Source organism: Sarcophilus harrisii, chromosome 1 (genome assembly GCF_902635505.1).
Source record: "Sarcophilus harrisii chromosome 1, mSarHar1.11, whole genome shotgun sequence".
NCBI lineage: Eukaryota > Metazoa > Chordata > Mammalia > Dasyuromorphia > Dasyuridae > Sarcophilus > Sarcophilus harrisii.
In genome coordinates this window covers 144,425,737-144,448,327 of record NC_045426.1, presented here as the reverse complement: position 1 = coordinate 144,448,327, position 22,591 = coordinate 144,425,737, and the positions used below count along the sequence as shown (strand labels likewise).

The 22,591-nt window shown below is 37.1% G+C and overlaps 2 protein-coding genes across 4 annotated transcripts in view; one reads left to right on the top strand and one right to left on the bottom strand.

Moving 5' to 3' along the window:
- PLPP1 (phospholipid phosphatase 1) overlaps positions 1 to 18,762 on the top strand; it is a 108,922-nt gene extending 90,160 nt beyond the window's left edge. For 2 of the 3 annotated variants that reach the window (XM_031965117.1, XM_031965110.1), the window contains 3 exons: positions 3,492 to 3,549; positions 17,514 to 17,690; positions 18,292 to 18,760. In XM_031965117.1, the coding sequence (XP_031820977.1) occupies positions 3,492 to 3,549; positions 17,514 to 17,690; positions 18,292 to 18,423 (367 nt within the window). In that variant the 3' untranslated portion in view covers positions 18,424 to 18,760. Of the gene's footprint in view, positions 1 to 3,491; positions 3,550 to 17,513; positions 17,691 to 18,291 lie in introns of all 3 variants that reach the window. The other variant, XM_031965108.1, reaches the window with a different exon arrangement.
- MTREX (Mtr4 exosome RNA helicase) overlaps positions 18,501 to 22,591 on the bottom strand; it is an 86,394-nt gene continuing 82,303 nt past the window's right edge. Inside the window, exons 26-27 of the mRNA XM_012541030.3 lie at positions 19,359 to 19,463; positions 18,501 to 18,888 (exon numbers count right to left, since the gene is read on the bottom strand). Coding sequence (XP_012396484.2) covers positions 18,836 to 18,888; positions 19,359 to 19,463 — 158 coding nt within the window. The 3' untranslated portion in view covers positions 18,501 to 18,835. The remainder of the gene's footprint in view (positions 18,889 to 19,358; positions 19,464 to 22,591) is intronic.

Genomic DNA, 22,591 nt, shown 5'->3' with positions numbered 1-22,591 from the left:
TTGGTGGAATCGTGAAGCAATACAACCATTTTGAATTTAGGCATATACAGTAACTAAAATGTTCTTTCTTTTTTGATGTAGAGATTGAACTACTTGTCTGATACCCCAAAGGAGGTTATTAATAAGTAGACAGTCCTTGCTTATACTAGAATATTTTTATAGAACTTTGGTACCAAAGAAATGGCAATAGAATGGGAAGATCTATCAGCATTGACAGAGCAAAATAAGAGTCGAGGAAATGGTTTACACGTGATTCCAGCAAAGCACAAAGAGCAACCCCAGTACTGTTGACAATGACTACTTAAGAAAGGCTAAATTGGCTTCATTTGTAACTTAAAGTCTGCTCGTCAGTCTCAATTTTGATGTTTCTTACACAATCCACAAGAGATTATATAGCAATACAATTACTCTTTTGACTTCATGAAATTTCTGTGTGAGAGTGTGATTTTTAAATTCTTGCCTCTTTGCATTTGGAGTGCATTTGGAGTATATTGTCTGATGGTTTTCCAAATCTCATAAGTTTTGTTTCCTGATCCAGATAGCCTGCATCCTGTGTTGTTTCAAACAAAACTACTTTTGCATTTGGGTCTAACTACTGTTGCTTGTCCAAGAAATCAGTTTTGAGGCAGAACATTTCACAGTAGATTTACTGGGATAGTGTTCTACTTGTATTAAGTTTTCAACCTAGAATTGGAGGAAACGACAGAAATGTCACATTTGTAGAAAAAGATTAATTTTTTAGTATCTTCCACCAGAAATTTCTTTCTTTTTTACTCAATGTGAACAGGTCCTTCTTCTTGCCAAAGTTATAACCTCTCTGTGTGCACAAGTGAACACATTTCTTTGCATTTTTTCCAGCAGATTGTCATGTCATTTCTGTTCTCTCACTAAGTTTCACTCTCTTGATCTACTGGCTGATTCCCAATTGTCTATAAACATGCCTATGTCTCACTCTCCTTAAAAAACCCATATTTGGGGGGGAGCATAGGAAAAAATGAAAGTTATCAATTTTGGCAGATGATATAATGGTCTTCTGTTTAGAGAATCAGTGAAATAAACAAATGAACTCCAGTAAAGTTGGAGGAGATAAAATAAACCTGCATAAATCACCCACATTTCTGTATATTACCATCAGAATCTAGTGTGATAGAGTAGTAATTCTATTTAAAATAACCATAGACAATATAAAATACTTGAAAATCCATGTGCCAAGACCCTCCCGCCCCCCACAAAGCAGTAATCTGTTTGCTTGTCTCTCTCTTTCTTTATGTTAATATAGAATATAAACAATTATTAAAAATAATAAGTCTGAGTCAATATAATAAAAATCATATACATCTTAAGTTAATTTACTAATTCAGTTCCATTCTATAGTACCAGAGTATTATTTGAAAGAACCAGAAAATAAAATAACAAAAATCATTAAACAAAAAATCTTAATATTGAAGGATTTAATCTTAAATAGTGTAAAGGAAAGAATACTTAAGAATGAAATTTAGAAATTCACTTGCAAGGAAATGGGGGCACAAGAATTGGCTATTATGAGAACCTCCGTTTCTGTCCATTTCCCAAACTTTTTGTCAATTTTGGCATGAGTCTCAAGGGATTGCTCTTGTATTGAGGAGCAAGTAGAGATTTACTCAGTTTTTCATTAACTGTCTTATAAAATTGCCTTACCATATAAATACCTTTAAAAAGTGACTATTTTGTATTGCAGTGTCACCTAAGAAATAATTTTTCTTTATAGAATTTAGGGTTCTTGAGCAGCCAGAGGCTTAACATGGTTCAGTTCAGGTGCATTTTGTAGGAATCATTTGTTGTTTTGAGTATTTTGTTCTCATTATATAATTTTATGTGTGTTTGAAATGTAAATACTTTGTTTAAGAGTTTATTTAAATTGTTTTCTATGAGATACCTCAGAGTATAGGGTACTATGAGTCTTGGGGGTATAATTTTAGTCCAGAAATTTCCTGTTTAGATTCTTAATTCAATCATGTTTCTCTCATAATTGATGAGGCAACTTAAGTACCAGATTTTGGAGTGATGGGCAAGGTTCCTTGGGTTCTTTGTTTATTTCTAGGGAGAATTATGGACTAGTCATTACAGAGGATGCTTGATCATACCTCCCTCTCTCTCTCTCTCTCTCTCTCTCTCTCTCTCTCTCTCTCTCTCTCTCTGTCTTTGTCTCTCTGTTTCTTTCTCTTTCTCTCTCTCTCTCCTTCCCTCCCTCCCTCTCTCTCTTTTAAGTTTTTCTTTAAACAAAGCACACAAAGTATTGCTTCTTTGGGAGGATAAAGACCAAACTCTATGTACAAAAAAGACAAATATGTTCTAATCTTTAGGTGATTATAGCACTTGGCTTCCAAGTGAGCTTTGTTAATTTACTTTTGAAGATTTTTTTTGGGGGGGGGTGGAGCTGAGGTAATTGAGGTTAAGTGACTTGCCCAAGGTCATACAGCTAGGACCCGTTAAGTGTCTAAGATCAGATTTGAACTCAGGTCCTCCTGACTTTAGGGATAGTGCTATTAACTTACTTTTAATACATTTTTTACTTTTACTCAATCCCATAACTATCATTACAGCCTGGGTGGCTGTACTGCCTGCTTTTAGAAGTTGGCCCTGGATCCCTACAGCCTGTCTGTGAGATAATTAGGTCCAGTCCATAGGGGCCCAACCCCAATGTTTCTTTTCATAGTGAAGTAGATTGATTAGTTTTCTCCATTTAAGAGCAGTGTCAAATATTCAGAAAGGAATTAGTTCACTTTTTTTTCCTGACTGGTTTTAGAGCCAGCCATTGTGAAATGCAGAAATGCTTTGGGTTTGTTTTTTTCCATCTGATTTAGAGATGTTGCCGCCTTCCTCTTTAAGGAAGTTGTAGATAAACAAGATTTATCTGAGTTTTTCCAGAGTTTTAGAGCTAGAAGGTACTTGTGAGATCAGATGATTTAATCTTTACAAATGAGGAAACTGGAGACTCAAAAGAAGGGATTTTTTCCAATGTTACACTGATTCTTTAACTAGTTTTTCTCATTACCTACTCTAATTCCTTTAATTTCTTTTTCTTTTATTGCTGAAGCTAACATTTCTGATATAATACTGAATAGTAATGGTGATATTGGGCAGCCTTGTTTCATCCCTGATATTATTGGGAGTGGTTCTAGTTTGTCCCTATTACATATGATGCTTGCTAATGGTTTTAAATAGATACTAATGATCATTTTAAGGAAATCTCCATTTATTCCAATACTCTCTCATGTTTTTAATAGGAATAGATGAGGATTTTGTCAAATGCTTTTTCTGCATCTATTGAGATAATTATGATTTTTGTTAAGTTTGGTTATTGACTCTTTAATTAGACAAGAGAAATAAAAGGGATAGTTCAGTTTAAACAAACAAAATTTACATTTGTTTCTGGCTGTGAAAATTTTGGTGGTTATTTGAGTGAATTTATGCAGAAGAAAGGAAGTTAATGTCATTCTTTTTTCTTCTAGATTATCATTTTATTCTGGGCATTCTTCATTTTCTATGTACTGCATGCTGTTCCTCGCAGTAAGTATTTCCTATTTCTTACTCATATATACTGTCCAGTTTGAAGTTAATGCATTCAGTATGTGTATTTCTCCATGTTGTTTGACATGCAAAAGAAATTATCTAAGCAATTTCCAAGAGAGTTTTCTTTGGAGTCCATTGGATTTAGATGCCATCATATAGAATTGAAATCATGGAAGGGATTTGGAGTGTGAGATATTAAGAACCAAGGTATACCTTAATTTAGGAAGTCAAGAACAAAGGGCAAACTAGCTGTTTGTTATAGACATTCTGTCTGTGCTTTGGCCAAGGAACGATCAGTTTGAAGATAGGCTCTTAGAGGTGGCTTTTAGGGAAGACATGTAGGTAATGGGAAATACCTTTTTGTGATTCAGGGATTGAGATAAAATTGCAGGAGCCCAAATGGAGCCGGAGATTTCTCCCAGTAGGTTGCAGTAAGAACCATTGGATTTGCTTTTCTCTAGGACAAAACAAAACAGTTTTCCCAGCATTAGAAGCTCCTTAGATTATGATGAGGAAGACAGTAGCTTCTATACATTAGAAGAAAATTATTTTCAACTGCTTTCTTTCATCAACATAAAGCATGGGGCTCAGGGGATTTGTCTTGCTTGATAATATAATGCCGTGTTTCTCATTAGAAAGGAAACTGAGACCAGTTTTGTTCCTCTCAGTCGGTAGATCTTCCCCTCTGGAGTGTCTGGTGTCTAAGGCTTTTAAAATAAAGGCAGCTGCTGGTTGCTTCATTTTGAGCAGATTTTGGGCTGTCTTCCACTTTCTGACATATTTCCTAGGCTATTTTCCATTAATCTAAAACAGTTTCAACTCCTCATCTTTCCCTGAATCTCCTGGCATTAACTAAGATCAAAACCCTGAGTCTGATTGATTGAATCAGGCTTGTAGCCTGCGCATTGCTCCATTTTCGGTCACTTCTACATTTTATGTCGGTGTTTCCGTAACTCCAAAATGAAGGTGTCGGAGTACTATTGAAATTTGCAGGGGAAAGGAGTGAAACCTATGCAAACCACTGAAATCTGGGCAAACCACTTTCTGTGGAAAGAGTGCATTCCTGGCAATGATTTTGTTCATAAAATTAAGCTGCATTAAAGGGTTGGCTTGCTCTTTGTGGAAGCTGTTTGGATAACCATGTACCTTAGAACTGTGTAGCTCTTGAGGAGACTCAAATGTCTGAGTCTAAAGTCACAGCATATTAAATGCTTTAATTCTTGGTTAACAACTTTTTACAGATTTGCCAGCCTTTGTTATTTATGTTCTCTAAATGAAATGCTGGGATACCACCTTATTGTTAGCCTTTGGAAAGCAAGTTTTTGGTGGTTTTCACATAATGGATTTAAAACAAAAGGAAACCTGTATGTAAATAAGAAACCTGGGTTTCTCATTTTTGACTTTGAGGATATTGAAGCCTAGAGAGATGGTGACTTGCCCAGGATCACACAGCTAATAAATGAAGAAGTATGATTTTAAAGTTTTGTTTTGTTTTGTTTTTTCAGTTAACAGTCATTTTTTCTTACCTCTCACTTCTTATTTCCCAGTAGGGAAAAGAAAAAAGGAATAAAAACAAAACCTCATAACAAAAATGCATTTTATTCAGTTGTTTGACAGTCTCGTTTAATTTTTTGTGACCCTGTTTGGGGTTTTCTTGGCAAATATACTGGAGTGGTTTGCCATTTCCTTCTCTGACTCATTTTACAGATGAGGAGACTGAGGCAGAAAGGGTTTAGTGACTTGTCCAGGGTAACACCGCTAGGAAGTGTCTGAGGTCAGACACTTTGAACTCAGAACTTTGAACTCAGGAAGAGTCTTCCTGATTCCAGGACTAACACTGTATTACCTGTCCTAAAAAATGCATAATCAATTAAAATACATTCCTTCATCGGCTATCTCCAAAAATAGATGGTTTATTCTGCATCTTGTCAATACCTCATTGTCAAGTCACCTGTTTTATCATTGGTCCTTTGGGGTTGTGATTATTTATTACTTTGGTCAGAGTTTTTAAATTTTTCAAGGTAATTTGTACTAAGTTGTTAGTATTATATAAATTGTTCACTTGGTTCCACTCACTTCACTCTATATCGTTTCCTAGAAATCTTCTTAGGTTTTCTTTGAAGAAGAACCTTTTTGTTATTTCTTATAATGTGATTATATTCTTATGCTATAATTTAATTTACCTATTCTCAAATTAATGGGCACCCCTTAGTTTCTGGTTCTTTTCCTTTACAACCAAACTTTAAAAAATATTTTTGTATGCATTTTCCTTTTATTTCTTATTCCTTTTCTTCTATCTTTGGGTTGTAGGCCTAGTATAACTTCATCAAAGGTTACGAACACACAGTTTTGTGATTTGTGGGTTAGGCAGCAATAGTTGTTAATTGCTTTATAGAATAGCTGGACCAGTTTTCAGATCCCCATGCACTGATGTCAGTTTTTCTAATCTGACAGGTGAGAGATAGAAAGACTCAGGACTTGAACTGAGGTTTTCTGATTTTAAATTCAGGGCATTTGTCACTCAACCTGTGTTCACTCACCTTTGTCCTATTGTTTTGAAGCAACTGAAACCTTTGGATGAGCATCAGTTATCTGCATCTGATGGGCCTTTGGTTGTAGGGTCATGATTTTGTCTGACTATTCCAGGACACTTTCCTTGCCTTGCCCTTCCAGTTGAGGAGATGCCTCTTGATGAAGAATGGGACAGAGATTCCCCTGCTAGCTTCTTTTCTGGAGAACTCTCTTCTTTCCCTGTGGTATTGGGAGTGGGTATAATAACTCTGGAATTCCAAAACTCTGGAATTTTTGATGTGGCTTCTGCGCTACATGCAGATAATCAAGTTTGGTCTAGTCAGCGGCTGCTTTGTTGTCATCTAGTTAATTTCCTGAAACCTAAGGACCCGTTCTAATTGCTTGCATGTATGGAAACAGGGTAATTTGTATTAATAACACAGTTGGAAGGTAGAATTATAGATTTGCAGTCGCATTTTGCTGTGCTAAACTGGAAAAGAACATATAGTTTCCTTAAGACAGTGATAGGGAAGCCAAAGGATTTAGAATCCTTTCATCTGAAGGTCACTAAATACTTTAATGTATGTGTAGTACCAAGTAACCCATGGATTTTGATGGAGATTAATGAAAAAAATTCTTGGAGTTAAATTTCTTGCTTTTTGAGCTAGTAATTAATAATAGAAAAGCAGAATACAAGAATATTTAAGTATACTTCAAAGGCACATGCTGTGTTAGTTATCACAGTTCATTTTTAAAAAGATCCAAAAGGGAAAAAAATAGAGAATGAGATGAAAATTTATTTCCAAATAAAAATATAAAATTTTTACATAATTTCATATTTCTGCTCCTTCTAATGTTTAAAAGAATAAAAAATTGTTTTAAAATCTAGTACTCTAAAGACCTCATCTAACCCTGTTTTAAAGAACTTATAATATATAGGTGCTGTATGTATAAAATCCAGAACCACAACTTAAACACTTATATTAGGTTCTTGGGGGAAGGAGTTGGGTGAAGAAAGACATAGTGGTATTGGACTCTTGTCTGGCAACTGTGATGGACTTCTGTTTTACATTAATTGAATTTTTTGAGAAAGCAACAATGATACTAATTTAGCAGAAAGGAGTTTATTACAACTCTAGCTTATAGTTTCTTACATCTATCTGAAAAATTGCTAAGGGGTATATGACTTTTTTACCCATGTATAGACTATAATAAACAACTTTCTAATTTCCTGAGTTTGTTTAGTAGGAGTGAAATTAATACAAAATGTATGTTTCTTTCTAAATGATAGAACACATACATCCTTACAGGGGCAGGGGTGGTAGGCATAATGAATGTAGGGGGAGAGAGAGAGGTCTATCACAGTAAATGGAACTCTTTCTTTTATGAGCATGAATGAATTTGACATCTCTCCCTCCTTCCCTCCCTCCCTTTTCCTCCTCCTCCTCCTTCTCTTCTTCCTCCTCCTTCTCCTTCTCTGTTTCCCGCCTCTCTCTGTCTCTATCTCTGTCTGTCTTATCTCTGTCTGTCTGTCTGTTTGTCTGTTTCTCTCTCTCTCTGTCTCTGTCTCTTTCTCTCGCTCTCGCTCTCGCTCTCTCACAATTGGGGCTAAGTAACTTGCCCAGGGGTCACACAGCTAGGAAGTGTTAAGTGTCTGAGACCAGATTTGAGTTCAGACCCCCCTGACATTAGGGCTGGTGCTCTATCCCCTATGCCACCTAGCTGCCCCTCTATTTTTTAAATGCAAAGTTTTCCCCAGATTCTGAGTCTACTATCCTTTCTACCATAGGAATGGTCCTTCTTGGAATGGATTAGCTATGGCCATTACTTGCCTCCTCCTTAATAGAAGTATGTAGCCTGAGCCCCATATTTCATCCTTTCTTCATTGCTCAGCATTCTAGGGATTTTTGCTAGTAAACAAAAATGCATTTTCTTGGGGAGTAGGTGAAGGCATTTAATATTTCCCTTGTACATTTTATTCTCTCGATTTGACTGCTTTGCATTTGTTCTTAAATTAGTGCAATTGGAGTTCTATGGCTGTATTTCTGTTGTTCTCACAGTATGAGCAAATACTTTGGAGAAACAAGTACTCCCTTAAGTCTTGCCTGGATATCTCTCCTAGAACATGTTTAATTGTCCATTTCTCCTCCTTCTGTCCTGTGTATCTGTTTGTGTTTGGCTGGGGAGTTTGAATTTTGGGGTATAAACAACATCCAAGGAGAACTGGCCTTGAGGAATCTCTTCCATAAATCTGGCTAAAACTGTGACCTTGATAATAAATTCTGAGCTTTTTCCATTGCCTTTTTTTCAACTGTTCAGTAGAGGCTCGTCATCATGGCAACTTTACATGCACATTTTTATCACCAAGTTCTCTTTCCCCCAAATTATAGGAGATTGACAAAATGGAAGATAATGCTATTGAGGCTGCCAGGTGTAGAACCAATAAAACTGGTATTCTTCCATGGCAGATACCATGTTACACTGGCCATTCCAGTCCTTTTTTCTGTACCTATAACACCATCTCCTTTGTAGCTGAAGACCTGGCCTCTTCTTTATTGATATAATAGAGGCTGTTGTGGCGTGCTTTCTATTGGGAGTGGTGGGAATCCCTGCCATTCTTTACCTCAGAAGGTCCTCAACATTTGTCCTCCCCCCAAAAAAAAAATTAAAAAAAAAAAAAACAGGTCATGTAATGGGTAGAGCACAGGCCTCAGGATTAGGAAGATCTGAGTTCAGTCCAGTGTGAGACTAGCTCTGTGACCCAGAGTGAACCAGTTTCTGTTTCTTCAAAGGGAAAATGGAGATGATGATTAATGTTTGCAGAAGCCTTAACACAATAGATCTTTAATAAGTCCATCTTCTTCCCTTCCTCCTTCCCTCCCTTCTTCTCTCCCTCCCTTTCTTCCATCTGTTACTTTAGCAGCTGTGCATAGGAAAACTAAGGAGAAAATTGTTTGAAGTAGCCGAGGAGAGAGCCTGGACTCAGAATAATAGTCAGAGATAAGGGAATGAATGGGAACAATTTTGTGGTGGTAGAAATGACAGGACAGCAATTAAATATTGGGGGAAAGGAGAGTGAAAAGTTAAGGATAACATGGAAGTTGTCAACCTGGGCAATGTTATGTTAAGAGATGGCGCCTTGGCATAAACCAGGGAAGTTGGGGGTGGGGTAGGTTTTGGATGGAAAACAACTGAATTCTGTTTTGGGCAAGATGAGTCTCAGATGTGTGTGGGTCCAGTTTGAAATGTCCATTAGGTGGGTAAAAGTGTGTGACCAGAGAGCAGCATAAGATGCTGGATCCCAGCCCAGGGGCTCATGAGATCCTTGTTGATCTCCATTTTTTTCTCTCATTCAGTCTTTATCTCTCCTGACTTATTTCTTGCTACCTACAGACGTACCTAGGATTTTCTTGTTTTTCAGAAAAACTTATTTAAACTCCTCATCTCCTCAAGCTATCATCCTCTTATTTCCTCTACCTTTCATAGCCCCAAATTTAAACCTCTAGTGCAGGCCCTGTATTTATATTTTATAACTTGGACGCCCTTCTGACTCTTTTCATCAACTCCAGTTGTCATGTCTTTCACACATCCCACGGCCCTCGCTCACAGGAGGTTATCGTGACTAAGTCTCGGAACTTGGCCACTTGCCTCCCACTAGCAGGACCTCTTCCCACAAGGCATCCAGCATTTAGGGGGTGGGGAGTGGGGGTAGCAGCTCGTAGTGTGCCCTGTCAGTCAGCAGTCCTGCTGTATGCTATGGGAGGGGGTTAGAGGGGAAGGGGAGAGGCTGCCCCAGGGCAGAGAGCCCGCTTGTGCATAGACAGGCTTGCTGTGGAGCCAGTTGTGGGCAAGAAATAGGATTTGGAGGAAGGGAGTTAGAGAAATAATAATAGGGAGTAAATTAACTCGACTAAATACAAGTTTTATGATTAAGTCTGTCAGCCTCAGATGTAAAGCTTTAATGAAAACAAAAGTCCAAATAAATAGTTTTGTTTTTTTAAATGAGTCTTTTCTTCTAAGTGAAACAGCTGTGTGCTGCATTTCACTGAATATCAGCAATGGAAATATTTACTTGACGTGGATGTTGGACTCGGTTTTCATTTCAGCCTCTGAATACACAGATGTCTTGCTTTCCAGCCCTCACATTTATGTAAAACGTTTGACCGCAAAAAAAATAAAATCCTTTGCAGATGACTCATCTTATTACCCTGGGCATCAGTCTCCAGGGCCAATCTTCAATTGAAGCAGGACTCCACAGTCATTTAAAGATGGTTTTTGGTGGCCAAAAGCTTCCCAGTCATGAACTACTGGCATCAGAGAATGACTTCAGTTAGAGCTTCTATTCCAAGGTGCAAGATGGAGTTGTTTACCCTAAAGAAAACGCACTGAGTATCGTTTCTGGCTTCTGAAATAGTCTCAGGGAAAGCAGCATTTGTTCACTGGACAGGAGGCAGGGGACAGGGTTTCTTTGGACACAATACTTTCATTCTTGCTGCTAAAGGGGCTAAATACAAAGCTGTACCTGAGACTGTGTGACCATATTCAATAGAAAGGCCTTCGAATGAGGATCATACTATTAGTACTTAAGCGAATATATTCTCCAAAGTATTGTTTTCTTGATGTCAATTGCAACTTTTTAACTTTTTGTTTTAAATTTTAAGCTACAAATTCTCTCTTCCTCCAAAGTCTTCCCACACCCACTGAGAAGGCAAGCAATGTGATATCAATTATGCATGTTAAACCATGCAAAACATATTTCCATATTAGCCATATTTTAAAAAGAGCAAGAAAAACAGAGTAGGTAAATTATACTACTTACAGAGTAGGTAAGTTATATACTTCATTGTGCACTCAAAGTTCAGCAGTTCTCTCTTTGGAGATAGGTAGCATTTTTTTAATCAGTTGCCTTGGATCAAAGTAACCAGCTCCTTCCTTCACAGTTGATCAATACAACAGTATTGTTACTGCACACAGTGATCTCCCAGGGATCTCACATCACTTTATGTCACTCCATATTGGTCTTGCCATGTATTTAGGAAACCATTCCCCTTGTCACTTCCCACGGCACAATAGTATTTCATGGAATACTATTGGAATCCATCTGGATTCCAACATCCAGATAAACTGGAATCTTATCCCAGTTTGTTCAGCCTTTTCCCAGCTGATGGGCATCCCCTCAATTTTCAATTCTTTGCCATTACAAAAAAAGCTACTATAAATATTTTTATACATGTAGGTCCTTTTATCTTTGTTCTCTTTGGGATATAGACCTAGTAGTGAATACCATCGGATCAAAGGGTATACAGTTTTATAGCCCTTTGGGCCTAGTTTCGAATTGCTCTACATAAGGGTTGGGTCAATTTACCACTCCATCAATGCATTAGTATACCTATTTTTCCGAGTCATTATAATTTGTCTTCTCTAATCAAAAGTGATTTACAGTGTTTTTTCATGACCATAGTTTCTTTTTTTCTGAAAACTGCCTGATTATAGCCTTTGACTAGTTATCATTTGGGGAATAGTTCTTATTTTTATAAATTTGACTCAGTTTCATATTTGTTATATATTTGAGAAATGAGGTCGTTATTGGAGCAATTAACTGTACAAAATATTAATAGAATTGTCTATTGCACTTTTTAGCCAAAGGTGGTTTCCCTGATTAGTAATTAGGTATGTTTTTGCTTTTGCTTTGTCTGAAATCGTGGTTATTACCTTTTTTTTTTTTTTTTTTTAACTTCAATTGAAGCATATTCAATTCTGCTCCAACCTTTTAACTCTGTGTTTTCCTGTGTCTCTTCTGAACAATATGTAGTTGAGTTTTGCCTCTCTCCCTCCCATTTCCCCCAATAATATAAAAGCTTTTCCTTTCACCTTTTTTTTTAATATGAGAAAGCAGTCCTCATTCTACCTCTCTACCCCCTTCATCCAGTGAATTCCTCTTTCCTACTCCATTTTTCTTTTAGATCATTACAACATAATTGATTTACATCCATTCCCTCTTGTCATTACAAACTCTTAACAGTGATAAAGTTCTTGGGAGTTTCATGTATCATTTTACTTTATAGCAGTTTAATTTCATTGAGTTCCTCATAATTATCTTTCACATTGTCCCCCTTTAAGCTTCTCTTGAATCTTTTGAGTTTGAATGTCAAACGACATGCTTGAAAGTCCTCATTTTCATTTAATATCCATTTTTTCTTTATTATACTGAGTTTTGCTAGATAGGTTATTCTGCTCCTTTAATATGGAAGCCAGTAAATCTCGTGTGATTCTGTCTGTGGCTTCACAATGTTGGAATTATTTCTTTATGGCTACTTGAAGTATTTCTTTTTGATCTGGGAGCTCTAGAATTTGACCATTATATTCTTAGGAGTTTTCATTTTGGGATCTCTTTCAAAAGGTGTTTGGTGAATTCTTTCATTTTTTATTTTGCCTTCTGGATCTTAAGATGTTGTAGTAGTTTTCTTGATTAATTTCTTGAAATACAGTGTCTAGTCACTTTTTTTGATCATGGCTTTCAGTATAATTTTTTCTAAATTTATTTTCCCCACTTACATGTAGAAATAACTTTTTTTTTTTTTTTTTTTTTTGGTTATAGATGTACATTCACTAAAAAAAATTTCCTTATGAATCATGTTGTAAGAGAAAAGGGGAAAAAATGAACATATAGTATGTGTTGATTTACATTGTCTCTATAATCTCCCTCTGGATGTAGATAACATCTTTCATATTGATCATTGCAGTCTTGCTTTTGCTGTGTACAGAGTATTCCTGATTTACTTATTTTGCTCAGCATCAGGCCTTTCTAAAATCAGCTTCTTCATTATTTTTTATAGAACAATAATACTCCATTACTTTCATATACTATAATTTACTCAGCCATTCCTGAACTGATGGGCATCCTACTCTCACTAAATGGGCTTCTACAAACATTTTTGTACATGTGGGTCGTTTCCTATGATAAATCAGGGAGGATTCAACCTCCCTAGGTTTCATTCTTGACTCCTCTCTCCCCCTCCCACCATCGTCCAGTCTATTGCTAATTCTTATTTATTCTATCTTAGAAACATCTGATATGTGTGCACACAGAGCACTCTCTTCCTCCTTCCCACGAAGGCCTGTCACCTCAGCTAAAGGTGACCTCCGGCTTCTTACCCCTCTCCTCCCCTGGCTGCCCCCCTTCATTGGGGGCAGGAATTTTGCTTTTCTTTGTATCCCCCGTGATTAGCACCGAGCTTGCTCCCTAGTGGGCACTCAGTAATGAGGGCTTCCTCTGTGGGAGGGAGCTGAGAGAATTGTCTCCCTGTTTTATAATGGGGGCAGAGGGAGTGCCCCCATTGGGGTTGGTTTTTAAAACACACTCTTCTCTCCTGTAGCTGCTCCAAGCTGTCAGTTAGGAAATGACTTATAGAAAGCTTGTTGGAGGGGGCAGTGTTGGGGGGAGGCAGTGACAGGATGGTTTTCTTTTTAGTATTTGAGGAGAGGTGACAGGGAAAGAGTTAGGCTTATTCTGCATTGCCACAGACTAGGGGCGGTGATGTTGCAGAAACACACATTTAGGCCCAATAGAGCCAACTCTCCAATGCTTGCAGCTGTCTGGCTGCCTTAGGAAGGGCTCTCATTCAAGGTCTTCAAACACAAACTTATCTTGTACGTTATAGGACAAATCTGGTTCAGACTTCATAAAGTGTTTTTAAAAATAGTTGTTTCTGACCTTGTGACAGAGAATTGTCAGTATGGGGTTCTCTCTCAGTACCCCACCCCATATTCTAAGTCAAAAATTTACAAAGGATCCTTATCTGTTTGAGGAAAGCCAGCCTGGCTAGCCAGCTCCTTAGAGTTGTCTCCTCTCCGCCCCAGAGCCTTTACTGGCTTACTTTTTTCCCTTCTGAAACATTCCACTCTCTAGTCATAAAGCAAGGATCCTTTTAGGGAAGAGCTTTCTAGGTAGTACCTGGGGGCCAGGACAGTAACAGTAACACCCCAAATTTCCAGTCTACAAATGTCTCTTCAGGAATTCGGGGGGCTGTTATGTGGAAGTTAGAACAGATTTGTTCTTGACTCAAAGCAGCCCTGGGCATAATAGGTTGCTGAGTTTGTTGTGAGGAATTCCCACAATTAAATGCCCTCTGAAATCTACAGTGCATTGTCACACGAGGCACTGCTTTGTCTGTCTGAGGTCTGAGCTATGCTCCTGGATCAAGTATAGATTGTACTTTGAGCCCTTAGGCCCCTACACCTCAGATTTCTGTTTCTGTGAACATTCAGTGAATCATATTCTGATGATTCTTATCTCAGTTCACTTCCCCCTTGGATTCCCACTGTTACCAGTACCTTGCAGACTGTTTCCATGCTGTGTTATAGAATATCATCTTTTATCATTTCACTTTAATCACTAAAGAAACAGGAATTCTTATGTCATTCCTCTGCATGAAAATCTCAAATCTGCTGCCCAGTGGAGAAAAGGGAGGATCTATGCACAATTTGACTTCAATTTATATTCCATCCATTAATAAACACTAATTACTACTTCTACTGCAGGTGGACTCTCTTCCTGTTTTCACAAATTATTTTTAATTGACTATTTCCTGCTACCTATAGAATCAGCCCTTCATGATTTAGATCCTTCTTCCCTTTCCAATCTTCTTATGTCTCCCTCCTTTTTATGTTTCTAGTGTTCTGTGATTTCCCTACTCGAAATTTCACTCGATGTACTTTACATCTATAATGCTCTTCTTGCTCATCCTTACCTCCCGATTTTTTCCTGGTTTCCTTCAAGTGGCTAATTAAATTTCACATTCTGCAAGAAAATCTTTAATGCCTTTAAAGATACAATTACTTAAAAATTACCTCCCATTTATCTTTTGTTCACCTTGCATAATATCATTCGTTCTTTGCATGTTTACATTTCCCAGTAGTGGTTACTTGAAAAGGTAGAATCTCTGATTGGGTGATGATCATGGAAGTCTCGAAAGAAGGGAAATCTAGTGAAGGAAAAAGGAGTCATAGAAGACTGCAATGTCAAGTCCTATAGCAGATAACTCATCAAAGAAGTTTAGAGGGCATCCTCAGTCCAGGTGATTGATAGTAATGAATTGTTTCGTGTTTTGAACTTGAGGTGCTTGTTAGTACTTAGGGGGTGAAGACAAATTTTGGAATTTTCCACTTAGAGAGATAATTGAGACCAGGGAGACTGGATCATTTTTTCCCCCTGCCTTTAGGGAAGGATAAATCCAGTGGAACACATCATGGCAAGTTAAGATTTCCTCATACTTGGCCTTCCCTTTTTCTCTAGTTGATTCTGACTTAAAGCAAAGCTGAGACTGCTTAGTTTTCTGAAAAACTGTTTCAGCAGACTCTGAATTTCAACAGAGCAGTTAACCCTCCATGAATGTGTCTGAGAAGGCTAAAGCCACCAGTACCTCATGATGGACTGTGAAGACATTGAGGGAAAGGAATCTGAAAACCAGCTTGCCCCTGTATAGTGCTATCATGCAATGCTATTTTCCCTTTTGTATTAAAGCCTACTTATAGGGAAAAGGGATTCTGGGGCATCTGCATGACTTTGAACTAATTCCTTCACCTATTTGGTTCTGTTTTCTTAACTGTAAGTTAAGAGCATTTGTTCTGATGAAGTCTCTTCCATTTCTAAATTTGTGATTTTTAGCCTGTCTCAAACCTCTTTTCATGGGTAGCTTTTGGTGGGTGGTGAAGATTTTTTTCATCACAGATTTTTCTTTATAATCTCTGCTTTCCCCAGCATTTTACTGTCTTCCCTAGAGGAGTGGTGACGGCTTCTCTCATGTAGCTCCTGGACTGTTCTCACTGTGATCCTTGGATATGATCCCAGTTACTTTACCACACCTCCTTCCTCCATTACTTCTGCCAGCTTCCTGACCTTTGTGAATTGCCTTGTGTCCAGAAGCCTTTTTGCCACCATCTCAGATGAGGCTCCTTCCTGCTACTTTTCTTTGTTTCCCTTCATCTTTCCCCTTATTGTCCAAACCGTCAACAATCTAACAATCTAATTGGCAAAAGTTTTCCTCTGCTTTTTGGAGCACTTCAGCTGGAACTTCCACCTCTCACCTCTTTTATTTCTTTTCAGAGTTCCTTTCCTCTATAGTTTGGGAAATTCTGATGTTAAGGTTCTGAAGTTTTTAAGAACCTAAAGAAATGTTTTCGAAATAAGAACCACTGAAATCTACCAGCAGAATTGAGATGTTGCTTATCAACAAAGTAATTTTATTTTGGGAGTAAAATATGACTATGCTCGGTGACACTGCTGTGCCATTGATGTTTTTGTCATTTCCCTAGTGCTTGTTTTATGTCTCTGTAGACCTTACTCTTAGGAGAGATGGGATTAACTGATTGTGTTAACTCAGGCTATGTAAGAACTTCCAAGACATGGTTCAGAGACAATAAGGATGTATCAGAAAGGGCTATAAGGAGATCCATAGTGAGCAACAAACCAGGGAGAGGGGGTTTTTGCCAGGGGGTGGGCTTGAGGCTCACATTATACTTGCTAATTCTCTGATGTCTGGATGTTTCTAATTTGAATAGGATATGGCTGGCTAAAATCAGTGGGCTTAATGCTAGGAGGAGGTAATAAATTTTTGAAAAAGCATAGGCCTTTTGGTAAGAGACCAGGCTGATCCTGTGTCTGGAGAGCAAGAGTTAACTGAATCAGCTTTCTAAGAACACTGTCTTAAAGAATGACTAAACACCCTAAAAACCAAGGCTGTTCCCAGCATACATACCACACTGTCTTATCAGATTGTATAATGAAATAGGAACACACTATGTAGATATTAACATCAGAAATCAATTATTTTTTCTTAGAAGTTCTAAATTTGTAATTTGTAGTTAGGAAATTTAAATGGGGAGAAGGGGGTGGTATATGATAATCTAGAATACATATAATCTGATATATTCTAGTCTCTCTCTACCCTGGTCAGGGCTGGCCTAAAGGAGATAGTGAAAGAGATAGAGATAGTGAAAAACTTCATTTATGGCTTTTATTCCCAAAGAAGTTATTAAGTGTTGTTTAGCAAATTGACTATGGATTGGGATCATATTGTGGATCTTGTAATTTAAACCCATTCTTGTGCATTTTTTAGTGGCAGTGGTTTTAATCCTCCTGTTGTATATAGTGAATGACAGTAGATGTTTAACTGTCAGGTCTCCTTTAGTTCCTGGACTCCATTCATTCTATATATCAAGCAATGTGTGTTTTTTTTTTTTTTTTTTAAGGGATTGAAAACAGTTTGACTTTCACACTGTTTTGCTCTTGTGATGATCACTCATCATAAATAATAAACACCAAGACAACCTTTTAAAACTTGAAAACTATTACGTAAAATAAAAGCTGTTGATATATAAAAGCTGTTTTATATATGTTGATAGGGAAATGTTTTATATAACTGCTCACTCCCAGTTTCTGTTCTCTTTAGCTTTATCTCCAAGCCAGAATGAAGGCAGATTGGGCACGACTTTTGCGACCCACACTTCAGTTTGCTTTCATCGCTTTATCTATCTATGTGGGGCTTTCTCGTGTTTCTGATTATAAACATCACTGGAGTGATGTGCTAACTGGACTCATCCAGGGAGCTGTGGTGGCAATACTTGTTGTAAGTAGATAACAAGGCCTAAAAGGTTAAGCATTGCACCTTCAAACCAGTAGCTAGTGCAGCTGCCTTATGTGAAGGAAGTCAGGTTTGTTTCCCCCATTAAAAAAAATTTTTTTCAGGTGAAGTTTTCCATTCAGTTAAAAAATTAGGCACTTATATGTAATGAAGTTAGTTTCTGTTCCCATGGAATTGAGAATTTGGGAGATATTGTATAACCACATCTAGGAAAAATTCTTAAGCTGCTCTATTTTTACAGTTTACAGGGAGTAGTTACAACTACCTCCCTTGAAATTGAGACAAAACACAAAAGAATACTTTTTGAATTTGATGAGTAGATTTCCATCTATAAATCACCTGGACTTCACTACTGAGTGATTGTTTTTCCTTCTTAAGTAAACTTAATTGGCAGCCCTTGAATAAGGGCCTTAAGCATAGTAAAAATGGCTGCTACAGTCCTCACCTTCAGCAAGGCAAATTACAACAAACAGAGAATCCGATCTGAATCTGAGAACCAAAAAATCCCTTAAAACTTAGCTGTCCCTCTCCGCCTTGTTTATTCTAGAGAAAATTTCAGTAAACAATATTTCAATCTACTTTTTAGGTCGTATTTGTATCAGATTTCTTTGAGGAAAGAAACTGTTCATTTAAGCAAAGAAAAGAAGAGGACTCACACACAACTTTGCATGAGACACCAACAAATGGAAATCATTATGGAAGCAATCATCAAGCATAAGGAGCTTCAATTGCCTGCTTTCTAAAGGAAAATGATAACAGCAGGAGGAAAATAAAATGGTCATTTTCTTCCTGATGTAAAAAGCCTTTAAGGGACTGCTGCTGCTATACCTCTCAGACGCCCACTTTACCTGTGTATATAGTCACATTTAACACAATAATAGCTTTAAAATTCATTCAAAAGATTTCAAGCCTTTCACTAAAACACTACCCACCTGTACATTTTTTTTTTATTAAAATAATGTGGTAATGCTTTTATGTACAAATGTGTATGTCATATACTTTGCTAGAATGATGCTTGTTTTAAATACAATACAAATTAAAATGTTTATGATGAAGACCATTTTGAAATGAGTTGTCTGTTTATAGAAAATTGAAAGAACTTGTCTCTGCAATGTTGAATGAAGATGATTTTACAGATAAAGGCTTGCAGCAAACACGATATCTCTCTTGATTTTGGTGATTCCTACAAATAAAGAAAAATAGATATGAAAGCTAAGCTAGCAATATCAGTCAAAAACTTAAAAGAAATTTATCATATTTCCCTAGCCTTGGCCTATATATATCTAGTGTTAGTTCTGATAAAGTTCTGATACAATATAGAAAAACGGAGCAAATGTGGAATAAGTGGAATCAAAATTGTTTAAAGCACCACTACTAATTCAGATTTCATGACTAAACACAAAGGCCATTGACATCAATTTGGCTTTCAGCAGGGCCAAATCAATCCATTTAATCTACTTATACTGATACATTAATTAATATCCTCCCCCCCCCCCCCCCAATATTGGGAATAAGATGTAAAAGATATTTCAACATTCATTTTTGTAAAACTTTTGAGTTCCAAATTTTTCTCTTTCCCTTCCCCTCTACAAGACAGCAGGTGGCCCTAATTATACTTGGGGAAAATTCCATTGGTTATGGATAAGATACAACCTTCTGCGAATTTATTCTCCAGCTCAGTGTTTCCAATAGCTTTTGCAGCTTGACACATCTGCCGAAGCAATTCTTCCAGACGCCTCATACAACGAATTATGCTGCCTAGTCAAAAAGAAGAACAATTGCTTAGACCTGGGAAATTTTCTGTGCTGGGTATTACATGATATGACACATGAGAACATTTGTATTGAATTTTAGCTCTTACTGTGAGCAATGAATTTGAATTTATAAAGCACTTTTCCCTGGAAGAGCTTGTTAAAGTTGGTAAAGTTTACCCTATCAGTATTTTTTGGGTCTTGGCTTGAAAGTTTGGCTGTTATTTGCTGTATGACAGTCATACACCTATATAAGGAAAATTGGGAATTAAAAGCCTGATCAGCTGACTCCAAATCCAGTTAATGATTCTTTTTCATTGTAGCACACAAAAGGCAGAATCAAGACAATTCTCAAGTTCTCTACTAGTCCTAAATCCTTTATCATTACAACCTCCATTATGCAGAACAAGAACTAATATGTCAAAGCCAAGTGTGTTCTGTCCCATCCTTCAGTGTTCCTATCGAGAGTCTCCACCTGCACCACTACTGAAATTCTGGGGACATTAAAGATCTTTTGTCAGGGAGTGTGCAAAATAAAACACTAGCTAGCTAACTCAGTCCCGGGTTAACAGAATTCTTAAGGTACTATGACACTATGTACTATAACAGAATGCCTTAAGGTACTATGTAAATTATTATTTTCAACATTATTTTTATAATGTAACCTGTGACACAATGCTTAGCTAGGCCAAATGACTACAAAACACCTCGTTATTATCCATCACTGGCAACACAGTACACTGAGTGCTGGGCTTGAAGTCAGGAAAACTCATTCCCGTGTTTAAATCCAGCCTAAGAAACCACCTAGCTGTATGACCTTGGGCAAGTCACTTAACCCTGTTTGCCTCAGTTTCCTCTTCTGTAAAATGAGCTGGAGAAGGAAATAGCATATCACTCCAGTAGTTTTGCCAAGAGGTAAACCCCTAATGGGATCACAAAGAGTCAGACACAACTGAAAAGACTAAACAAAACTTTTACAGTTTTCTACAGTAAGATTTTACCTTACTCTCTCATTTCTGACAATGGAATGTGAAAGGAAATCCTTAATCATAACATATGCTAAGGCCATATACACCAGAAGGAGAATATATGGGATAGGGAAGACTTAGGAGGCTCAATTTCTTAAAAACAATTTAATTACTATTATGTAACAGCATCTATTCCAAAAGATTTTGATAATGCAAATTCTTTCTATGCTATGAAGAGACACTGCAGTGGGCTATGAAGAAATGTCATTTTAAGTACTGTATCAAGAACTGACAAACTATTTCTTGTAGCAACTCTATTTCCAAGCAAGAACCAGACCTGATATCTAAGAACTAGGAAGACTCCTTTATCTCCCAAACATTTAAGTTTTACCCATTTATAATTGGGGAACATATGCAGTCCCATAATATTTCACTACTTTGACCAACAGAACAACTGCTAAGAAAAAAAAGGCATTTGTAAGACAAATCACAGCTTAAAACCATATGGAACGAATTATTAAGATAAAACTCGGCCTAAAATAACTGAACTAAGCAAATCTTCAGAGCACAGCCACGCGGCATTCTGGCAAACGCTGAACTCAAATTTGAAAAGCCCAATTTTGTTGTAGTCTCAGGTTACTGGAAAATAATTAGGAAAATGAAAGCCATGAGGCACCCAGAGAGCTCACACGTGGGCTATAGCCTCATACTGTTATGGCTGCTGTAGACAGATTCTTTCATCAAATTTATTTTGTACATGAGTAAATATTAAAGTATCTATAGAGAAAGATGCTGTGTGGGGAGGTGGAGGGACTAAATGAAGAGGAGAGAAAAAAGAGAGGGTTGTTAGAAGAAATGGTGGGGGGGGAGGGAGGGAGAAAATTTGTCTAATGAAAATGTTTGACCAAGATTTTCATTCCTAGTCTTTACAATTTTTGGATCACCTTCCAAGATCTGAAATCCTTTTTTTCCCCTCATAGATGAAGACTTGCCATACATAGTATGGCAAAATGCAAGGATCCACTAACATTAAATACAATAATGGCTGGCCAGAATTAGAATTACACATCCCAAATGACTTACTGTGCAAGTGCTGTTACAAATTCTGAAACCACATTTATAAATGAATAAGAGAATACAACAATTCACATGTAAAAATTTTTCTTCCACACCATTTTCAGGTTATTTTGGTGCCAATAGGTAAAAGTAAGGTAAGAAAGGAAACTTAAAAACTGAACGATGGTGTGGAGTTTTACAATACTGACCTCTAATTTTACCATTTCCCAAGCAAATACTTCAATGTGTGCTTATATATGGATCCAGAAAAAGTATTAAACACTAATAGGAATGACTGATTTGGAACCTGGTGTTCCAAAATACTATCAATAGCAAAAAATTTCTTAAAAACAGCTTTTGTTTAAAAGCTTTTGAAAATAGCTTTTATTGTCAAAACATCTACTACAAATATGGATGTCTAAAATCAATACATTTGGAGATCCAGTTGAACAAGAAATATTTCTGTTAGGGATATGGGTAAAGATTAACACTGTCTATCCTCTAAATTTTAAGACAAATATTATAACAATCTGGTCAGTGAAGTCTGTAGGCCAGATACCCTCATCCCCAAGAAGTTGCCAGGCAGGCACAGGATCAGAGCCCAGGAGAAAGGGCTCCATGTTCAAATTGAAGTCAAATGTGCTTTGTGAGAAGTGGCACACAAAGTCCTAGATCATCTTTTATTTTTTTCTTTCAGGAAAAGAAATTCCTGCTTAACAGCCAAAGGGATAAATGGCACCTAGATTTTCAAAACCTCCTGGGAGTCATAAGCACAGTAAAAAAAAAAAAAAAAAAAAAAAAAAAAAGCTTCTAAAACAATGTTTTTCCAAAGAGTGCCCCCCCAGGTAACATTTTCTCCAAGATCTCACACTATCACTCAAAGGGGACTATTAAAAATTGTCTACAAATTAACATGTATTGGACTATCTGCCATCTAGCGGAGGAGATGGGGGAAAGGAGGGAAAAATTTGGAACACAAAGTTTTACAAGGGTCAATCCTGAAAAATGACCCCTACATATGTTTTATAAATAAGAAGCTTTAATTTAAAAAAATATTGTTTTTAAAAAAAAGAAAAATTTGCTCACCCCATAATGGAGAACAAAACAGATG